The 10,614-nt window shown below is 44.1% G+C and overlaps 1 protein-coding gene across 1 annotated transcript in view; it reads right to left on the reverse strand.

The window, feature by feature from the left end:
- Window positions 1-10,614, reverse strand: part of LOC111975954 (leucine-rich repeat-containing protein 7-like) — a 52,362-nt gene that overhangs the window by 3,175 nt on the left and 38,573 nt on the right. The window contains 6 exon segments of the mRNA XM_070447413.1: window positions 540-614; window positions 2,081-2,173; window positions 2,467-2,739; window positions 3,704-3,823; window positions 4,913-5,065; window positions 5,730-7,533. Coding sequence (XP_070303514.1) covers window positions 540-614; window positions 2,081-2,173; window positions 2,467-2,739; window positions 3,704-3,823; window positions 4,913-5,065; window positions 5,730-7,533 — 2,518 coding nt within the window.

Consider the following 10,614-nt stretch of genomic DNA (forward strand, 5'->3'; position numbering starts at 1 on the left):
TCATCCTAAAAGGTTTACTCCTGAAGTATTTACGAGAAGAGATTTGAGGATCTGATAATACTGAAATAGAGGAAGAGACCAGATTCAATCTTTGCTGCAAAGTTGGAAAGATGGAGAGGATAGTTGAGAAAAAATAGCAGAAAATGCTCCAGGGGTTTCAAGGTTATCAAAAAAGTTGAGATCATTACATTGCTGGTCGATACTATATATAAAACATCACATTAGGAAACCTATATATCAGTAAAGTTACTTACTTGTATGTTATCCACTTACATTTTTCAGTCTGTTTCTATGGGCCTTTATTAAGATACATACAGTATAAGCACTATTAGTCGAAGACCTGACTGAGGGACAAGTAAAGCATGTTGGAAGTTTGACAGAGGTCAAAAAAGAGGACCATGCTCACTTGGTAGACACATGTACGTCCAGCACAAAATGCCACATGCAAAGCCTCTACTGGCAATGTGGCGGAAGGAGGATGCGCTCTCACAGACTCAGAGGACAATGATGATCGATGCAGTGATGAACAACATGGTTACCTTCAGTATTTTGTCCCCAGGCTGAAGCAGGTTGGAGGCCGGTCCATCAGGCTGTACCCTAGTAACAAAGATACCCTATAAGTCAAAAGTGATATGAGGTTAGGAACCACATGGTGAAGATTGTTTAGAATCTTTGCCTTTCAAACTGGGTGTTTGGCGCTTTTTTTTGTGTTTCCTCGAACTCAAGTTCTGTGCATGATTTTGATGACGTCATTGTCAACATTAACTTTATAGGTTTAGCTGGACTGTAAAAAGCAGACAACTACCGTAAGGATCTGTCACAAGATCAAAAATGGAAGTGTTGTCTGAGTGCGCTCTGTTTGTTAAACTCAAGAACTACATGTACTTACATGGCATTTACATCTAACTTTAATGAAAAGATATCAACAGTACCAAAACAGATACGATAAATATATATATATTTTTCCAGCTATTTACAAAGTTATGGACCCTGTGTTGGATGTTTTTTACATTTCATGTTTCCAAAAAATGTCTAATCAAGGCAGAGATTATAAATACACCAATCTTTGCATGCGTTTAAACCATATGAAGATGATCATAATACCATATGAAGATGATCATAATACCATATGAAGATGCTTATTCAACACAGTTAAACAGTTAATCCTCACTTGAAGCCCGAATAACGTTACTAACATCTAATGACTCATGTATTACATCAGGGACTCCTTGAGGCATCACAGGAAAGCAGGCCCTCAGAAGATTCCCTCTGTAATCAGCATGCACCACCTTTCAGTGGGGTGCTAAGATGGGGGATGATATGCATACAAAATATACAACACATTCAATGGCTATAACAATGTGTACAAAATTGAATTTGAATTCTATTTCTATGGCTTACAATACTTTCCCCCTGCAAATATAATGCCAAGGAGAAGAAACAAGGGACCGGATTCGCGGAAGATCCACGTTATGCTCAATTGATATTTAAAGGCAATGTTCCCGCTACTGCATTCACGGTAAACGCTGCATATGTCATCTAAATCGGAAATTACCTTTACATTTTTACGTGGATCTTCCACGATACTTCTGCGATAAGGATTTAATCCAGCCCTAGGCTTTGATGTTTCAAAACGACAAGGGAAAAACAACAACAACATTTGAACTGATTTAGAATTTGTTTAAATGCAAAGCTATGGACATTTTTCTCACTGCATCCTTTCTTTGCTGTTACCATGGTAACAAGACAGTATTGAACGATTGGGCATTTGCCAACCTTACGTCTACATTACGATTCATTGCCACAAAAATGTGGAGTCTTTTCTTGATTCTTGCTCATTATTGGCATATAATAAAAAGGTTCAAAGTTAACCAAGTCAACTGCAGCACTGCATAGCATACAGCATTGTAGTAGCACCTGTTACCATGGAAACTCTGAAGTGAGACATACAGTGCTGTGCAGTGGTTATTCAAACAGCTTAAGGAACAGACTACAGCAGAGAGAAATGGAACATGTTCCTATGGCACAGGCTGCACAGTATCAGACCCCCACAGAGAACATTTAGCTGCTTTAATCTTACCATGTCAGAAGGCTTGAAGGGGTTCCCTTGGCCACTGATTCCACCTGAGATGCTGAACCCTAAGCCTGGATTCTTCTCTATCCGCACACAGAACTGCCAAACGACACAAAAACTTCATATTGCCAAAAATATAAATTTGATATTGTATTACGATACAATTACGTGTTGCAAATCTCTCCTCTCTATATACCGGTAGCCAGAATATAGGCCTCTCAGAGATCTGTTGTCGACCAGATTGAGAGAGGGAAAGGAAGAGAGAGAGGAGAGTGAAAGGATGCCTAAGAGGAAGAGGGTGAGAGAGAAGTACAAAGAGACAAAGACAGATGGAGGGACAAACACAGAGACAAACAAAGAGGTGGAAGTGGAGCGAGGGAGTGATGGCTAACCTGCTCCTGGAAGCCGTCCATGCTTTTCTGGCCTTTGGTCTGGATGAGACAGCGTGCGCTCTGGGGCCGGGGACTGGTGGTGGTGGCCATGGGCAGAGGAGACTGGTACTGTTGGATGGAGATCTTGTTGATGGCGCCCTCGTACTGCTGGTCCCGCACCGAGCGGTGTGGGGGTGTGGCCGATGCGGACGTCACTATCATTGTCTGTGATTGGTGGGGGTGGTGGCCGCCTGCCTGTGGGTAATTCAACCCGTTAGGCAAAGAGTCAGGAAGCTGCAAAGATGCAAACGTCACGTCTTACAAAATGGCGGATAACAGACAGATGAGGTGCAGCATGCTTCAGCCCCTATCTCTGTTAGTTTGGTTTTCTTCAAGCCTGAATGACCATATAAAGGCTTTCCTGCAAACCCTATCATCCTACATGATACTCTTAGAAAAAAAGTGCTATTTAGAACCTAAAAGGGTTCTTCGGCGGTCCCCATAGCAGAACCCTTTTTGGTTCCCTGTAGAACCCTTTCCACAGAGGGTTCTACATGGAACCCAAGGTAGTTCTACCTGAAACCAAAAAGGGTTCTCCTATGGGGACAGCCGAAGAACCCTTCTTGGAACCCTTTTATCTAAGAGTGTACAAGTAATAAAACAGGATACACAACTCACAGTTTTCTCTGTGCATTAATATTTCATAGGAAGTCCCTGGTCTACCTTTTTCATTATTGTTGCACAGACACTGATGGCTAGAATGTGACCACAATGAAATGACAGCCAAAAAACAGAGGTTGCCAGGGAGACCAAGCAAGAATGGAGCGCTGCTGGAATGATTCATGGTGCTTAGCAATTACTCCTGACATTTAACAACATTGACATAGCAATCACAGCTAAATAAAGGAGCCCATCTTAAAAGAACAGGTGGAGTAACCTTAAGAAGTACAACAGAGACAAGACAAGGGACCCTTTATGAAGCCTTATGTGGTTATACTGTATGTCCTTGTAATGTCACCTTTGTTTAAAACAATGGATGTGTGGGGGGTGTATTACGGTTTGACATTAAATGTACTGGTATGTCATAAATAAATACATGAATGAGCTACAAGCTCAATGTTTCAGTCAGCAAGCTGGGTGATAATGAGCACTATACCATCAGCATAGTTTAGGCTCAAATTAACAGTGACATTACACCACATATCTAACACTCCAAACAGGCCTCTCTCTGGGTCCTTTGTCAGTGTAAAGCACAAACCTTTTTCATTATATTTTCTGGGGGCACGTCTCTCCTGCCCAGTGAGTAGGGGGCCCACTGAGTGGTGGGAGAGACCACCTCCTGGCCGTTGTCTAATATATTGCTCTGTTGAGAAGGGGTCTGGAGAGAGAATAGGGTAAAGGAACAGGGTTCAGAGTATCATTTCGTCTATGGGGTTAACCTGCGTTTTCTGCCAAAATGACTACAGTTTTACCAGAGATAAAGATTCATTGATTTACTGTGTTAATTATAAGGTTATAATCGTTGATAATAATATGACTATTGACGGAGCACTGCAGCTAGTAAAGCAGTGGGTGTCCTTGGATCAATCATGACCTTAACTTCTTTATAATAGTAAGCGCAAAGTCCTATGTGTATGAATATATTAGTTGGGTTATTTGCCTGCTGTCATTTTTCCACATACAAAACATTTTTGTTAAGAATAGATTGTAACAGGTTTAGAGATATTCTGAATGATGGGTTGGCTTTCAAAATGATATATTATCTAGGCACTAAAATACCTATACGAGAAAGATACAATCTCTGCTTTTTATTACAATGTGCTTGTCTATGTCCTGAAATACATGGTGTCTATTCACTAGGCTCCATTGGATTGAGGCTACTGAGTGACACAGTAATACTTGTACAGAGGACGGCTGTAACCCATAGAGCAGAGCAGACACCGTAGCTGACACATATATTGCAGACATGCAACACACTGCAGACATTTTAAGATTTCAGACAACAGATAAAAGACAGCACTTGGCTTGAAGTTGAAATGGGAGGGATTGCCATGTCCGTCATTTTTTGGCTTGTTTCACACCAACACAGTTGGTGTCATTTGGCTGAGAAATGGTATAATACTCGGCTTCACTATGGATTCTATACTGATACTGTAATACATGAGGCTTAGCCCATCACATGTCATGGTGTATCTGTAGACTAGTTTTTGTTTGATGTTGAAATATGGACTATAATAAAAAATATATACGGCCATAGCATTTCAATATTTAAGGCAAGTGATAACAAATATTCACATTCTCCATTGGCAATTGTAGGTATTGGTAATATTGTGCTTCTTATGATAAATGTTGTTTTTAAGCTTTTGTCCTTACAAAACAGTACAAATGCAGTACACACTCTATCACATGAATGTTAAAGGGTTCAACTGCACTGAGGCTGTTTCTGTGTTTTCTGGTTCATACTCACATTGGGTAGAGGTAGCCACTGTGTTGTTTGGTTTTCATGCTTATTCGTGTTATTGTAAAAGTTTATTGTCATGCTTCTGCCGGCATGCGGTGCGGCATAGCCTCCAGAGTACAGCATGCCGAAGTTTACTGTGTTGTGCTTAAGGACAGCGCTCTGATTGGAGGGAAACAACCGCGTGACATGAGTAAATGGGTGAGCCACTGGGTAAACGGGATTGCACCAACACACATTGCGTAGCTGCAACAGATAAAGTGAGCTTGACAAACAGAACAACAACAGTACAGAGTTACTACAGTACCAGAACAAACACATTAAAAACACACTCATGGATACAGTACGATTACGTATACCATACAAGCAACATTATGTACTTTTCTTTAAGAGATGTATAGCACTGAAGTACTTGCCTATATTATCAAGGGCCGATTTCCCGGACCCAGATTAAGCCTAGTCCTGGAGAGCTTTTTAGTTTAGAACTAGACTTAATCAGTGTTAGGGAAACTCATCCAAATTGTTGTAGTACAGACAGATATACTTGTCTTGTTAAAGTATGATATCATACTAACAGAGAAAGGAGGTAGAGAGGAAAACTTACCATGTTTGTGCTTCTTATCACAATCAACATAAGTGATTAACATACATATAGAGAAACATCAAGTGGGTCTGGTGCCACAACTGGCGCACATTACTAAGTAGTGGACTGAACACGTTAATTAATACTGACAGTCATGTAGTCATGTGGTGTGTCAACAGAAGCTCCCATATAGATGTTTTGTGAGCATGTAATAAACTGTGTTTAAGAAGTTGTCAGACTTACCCGGTCTAATCGTTTGGCCTCTATATGTCTAAGCAGCTGTTGCCTCCAGTCTACTGGCATCTTAGAGGACATATCATCAGGCTTATGCTGCAGCTGCATGGTGCGCATTTTCATCTCATCAGGGCTCTTTATATTCTCAGTACACGTGCTCAGATTATAATCTGGGGGCATCTTCTCCAACAGTGCAGCCATTGTGGGTCTGGCAGACACAGGCCTGGCCTGGGACGCCCCAAACGTCTCTGTGCTGTAACTCCTGGCCGACAGRGGSCGYCGCTGYGTCAGGCTCTTWGTRGGGTAGCCCAWGATRGGCTTCTTRGGCTCCTGGTAGGAGGAGTAGTCTTCCTCGTACCTGCCATTCCTCTTGTTGTACTGTTGGTCCTGCTGGGCCATGCTGGGACTGTTCTGTTGCTCCAGAATGCCTTTGAAGTGCTGCCGGCCGTAGTGGTCCGACATCTGCTGCATCTCCTGGGCCTCCTGAACCCTGCGGAACAGAGCCAGCTCTGTGGAGCTGACCAGTGAGTCAGCCCGCCTCAGGAACCCAGGCCGGGAGCGCTGACTGGGGATGGGGAAGGGTTGCTGCTGCTGGGGCGGCTGGTTCTCCTCGTTGACTGAGGGCTGAGAGTAGGAGAACATCTGGTCCATGGGCGGGTAACCACGGTAGCCCCTGGGGCTCACCAGCTCTTTGGGCAGGGTCTTCCCCGGCTGGTTGACATACTCAGGGGTGTTGGGGAAGGGTGGAGGGGCCCTCCTCTCCTGCTGCTGATTCCTCATATCCATAGCCCCCTGAGGGTTGAAGCTCTGGTCAAAGTGGTAGACCTTCTTGGGGATGGCAGGCTTCTGCTGCTGGCTATTTGTGCCGTAGGCGTCATCATCGTCCAGCATGGGGGCAGACTGGCTGCGGGACATGCTCTGCTCCATGGGGGCCGGCATGTCTGGACGGTCAACACTCCCATGGTTCTCTATGCTGGAGCTGTAGCTGTCCACGGGGATGCTGTACACCTTGTAGGAGCCCATGTCTATTTCGTCAATGCTCTGGGACTTTTTGAACTTAGCCTTCACCTCCTTCATCATGGGAGAGAGGCGCTCAGAGCTCTTGCTCATCACCATGGCCCCAGAGCTTGGTCTAGTGGGCTTGGATTGGACATGTTGGTACATGCTGGATATGTTGGCCTGCTGGTTGCTGCGCCCCTGACCCTGCCCCGAGTTCCTGGAGTCTAGGTAACCCCATGTCCCTGTGGAGGGGAATGTGCCCGGCAGCTCCCCATGATGCATCTCCTGCTCAAAGTCCTTGCGGTCAGGGTTGGGGCTGTTGCCTGGGGAGCTCAGTTTTGAGGGGAAAGCTGTGCGGTCCTCGAAGGGGCTGGGCGTTCGCGTCCAGTTCTGCCATGGGTTGGGAGGGGGAGGCTGAGGCACTTCATTTTCAGGCGTGGTGCGGACATTATGAAATTGGTGGGAGGGGTGTGGGTGTTGGTGAGGGGCCTCCTGCAGCTCCAGGGGGACGCCCACGATGCGCTCCTGCCTCATGAGGGGCCGGCGGCCCCCGTGGGAGGTGGAGGAGCTGCGGGACTTGGAGCCCAGCATGGGGTTACCACTGCTGCTACCACTGGGGGTCTCCAGAGGAGCCTCCTCAGACACGAAGCCTGTGTTGTCGTAGTGGGAGGTATCGTTCCACTGGTCAAAGGTGTCACTGAGGGGGCGTCGCTCACTGCGCTGCTGCAGTGTGCTGGAGGGAGGGGTCTCTCTGGGGTCTCTCTGACTCAGTAGCGGCTTGGTTTCGATGGGCTTGGGGAACTGCTGGACCAGCCTGCAGAAAGAGCGTAAGCACAGGTATGACAGCGTATACTTTCATTAAGATGTACACACCAATCAAAAGTTTGGACACACATACTCACTCAAGGGTTTTTCTTTATTTTTACTATTTTCTACATTGTACTACTACTATGAAATAACATATATCATACAGTAACCAAAAAAAGTGTTAAACAAATCAAAATATATTTTAGATTTTAGATTCTTCAAAGTAGCCACCCTTTGCCTTGATGACAGCTTTGCACACTCTTGGCATTCTCTCAACCAACTTTATGAGGAATGCTTTTCCAACAGTCTTGAAGGAGTTCCCACACATGCTGAGCACTTGTTGGCTGCTTTTCCTTCACTCTGCGGTCCAACTCATCCAAAACCATCTCAATTGGGTTGAGGTTGGGTGATTGTGGAGGCCTGGTCATCTGATGCAGCACTCCATCACTCTCCTTCTGTCACGTTGGCATAAATGGTCGGGAGACAGGCGCAGGAATGCGTAATAGGGTTTTTATTTTACCCCAAATTACGGCGTGCCGTGTAAAGGCATGGGGATGAAGACCAAACAAACACTATACAAAACACAGAGTTGAAACCCAAATAAAAGAGCGAGGAGTACCTTGAATAAATAACACAAGCGCACAATGATATTATGAGACCCGTAATCACCTGCACAATCCACAATGGCACGAAAGACAAAACACACAGCACAGGTACTCACACGCACCAACAGACATTGTAATAATAATCGACAGGACAATGGTAAACCAAGGACACACTCATACAATTACTACAGTTTTTCTCAGTCGCTTTGGTGCATTTTTTAGTTCAAAAGTGCAATTCTTGATACTACTTGTACAAATTCCAAATCATCTAGTCACTTGTGCACATCATTAAAGCAATTTCTTATTCCTTTGAACAAATTGCAATTGATAATGTACAAGTGTCAGCTTTTTTCCACATTATCAATTGCTCATGTCATGTTGATCARAATATAGTAGATGGTTCTCTGTTGAATAGTCTTACCCCTCAAAACATCTAGGCATTAGTTCCTTGCATAAGCCATTACATGCAAAATTGTTGAACTATTTGTCATAAACTGTCAAGCATAGTTTTACACATTTCTATTAGACCTTTTGTACAAAAACGTGAATTGATGAATCGTGCAGGTGAAATTGACCCTCACTCATGAAGGAATGGAAAGTGTTAGTTCAACCAACAATCAACCAGTTGTCTAAATTGCTCAAAGGTGCATCTCATGAAGAATCAATTGGCAAGCATATATAGACAGACCACAACACAGAGTTGCAATTTTCCAATAATGGATGGACCAGGAAAYGAACAGGSTCAACAGCCAAGAGGAGGAAGAAGAGGAGCAAGGATGCGTGGTGGAAGGCAAAACAGAGGAAGAGGCAGAAGAGGACATAGGCGCATATCTGATGACATAAGGGCCACTATTGTAGACCATGTTGTCAATCATGGCCTTACACTGGCTGAGGCGGGTCGAAGGGTGCAGCCGAATATTGGGAGATCAACCGTGTCCTCAATAGTTCAAACGTTTCGAAGAGAGAACAGGTATGTMCACCAATGTACAGTGYACTGTTACTGTATATAAGCAGTATACTGTATACTTCCTACAATGCTTCATATTACAGTAGTCCACTTGTATTTCACAGCATACAGAAATATACTCTATACAGATACATACTGCACCTTACATGCACCCACMTGTATGTTTTACAGTAAAATGTGTGTTTGCATAGTTTTTGTCTATGTGAAAGTGTGCGATGCATCACTGCATTTTTCCCCACATAGGACTGCAAGATTACCTCAAACCGGTGGCAGAGGACGCCTTTTCACACCTCAACAGGAGGAGGCTATTTGCACCATGGTCTGAGCAAACAATGCCATGAGACTCAGGGAAATACAAAGGACCATTATAGAAGRCAACGATGTCTTTGAAAACATCCATACGGTTAGCATCTCAACCATCGACAGGGTGCTGCATAGAAACCAGAYGAGTATGAAACAGCTGTACCGTGTACCATTCCAAAGGAATGAGGACAGAGTTAAGGAGCTACGGTACCAGTATGTACAGGTAAAACATATATCTATSTAACTACTTTACAGCAACATTTTATAGTGATACATAGTACAGTAAGCATAAACTGCACACATTTCCATTGCTGTGGAAGGAACATGCAATATATGTACATTTTATGTCACTCTTCCWTACCAAAACAAATTCAACTGTGTGTTCTGGGATATAGCGTATAATGGAGTTGGGATCAAGTGAACCCTCTCACAACTTTGTATACGTGGATGAGGCTGGCTTCAACCTGACCAAATGCAGAAGGCGGGGTCGGAATATCATCGGTCACAGAGCTACTGTGGATTTGCCAGGCCAACGGGGAGGAAATATCAGCATGTGTGCTGCTATTTCGGAGCATGGTGTCCTAACCCATATCCCCCTTATAGGGCCATACAACACCCAGCATCTACTCAACTTTTTAGAGACTCTCTACAGGGCTCTCATCCCTGATGATGAGAGGGGTCTGTTTAGAGAGGATTTGCCAAAGTATGTGGTCATTTGTGATAATGTGAGTTTCCATCGATCAAACATCATAAGGCAATGGTTTGTGATATCAATTCAACAGTACTATTTACTGTTACTGTATGTGGGTTATTGATTGAAAGAGACTGGACAACCCAAGGGCACAAGGAAAAAAACTAAATTAGAAAGAAACACAGGAAACCACCCCTAAGGCACAACTTGCCAACAGCACTGTTGTGCTGTCTCTACACATCCAGACGTTCCTGTCTGTCGGCCCCATATTCTCATCCACATCACACCGGATATTTTCCCTTCCAATGCAACGTGGAAAGAATCTTTTGGAATGCCTTATCCATCCTCTGGCAGGCGTCTACTGTGATGTCCTCACATGCTGCATCCATTGCAGCCAGCAGGGTCATCTGTGTGTGTGGCTGACGATCGTACACCTTCCACCTCCATGCTGAAAAGAACTCCTCATTGGGTTAAGGAATGGTGAATAAGGTGGAGAATTCTATGAGCATCCTCGGGTTGGGT

This window comes from Salvelinus sp. IW2-2015, linkage group LG16 (assembly GCF_002910315.2).
Source record: "Salvelinus sp. IW2-2015 linkage group LG16, ASM291031v2, whole genome shotgun sequence".
NCBI lineage: Eukaryota > Metazoa > Chordata > Actinopteri > Salmoniformes > Salmonidae > Salvelinus > Salvelinus sp. IW2-2015.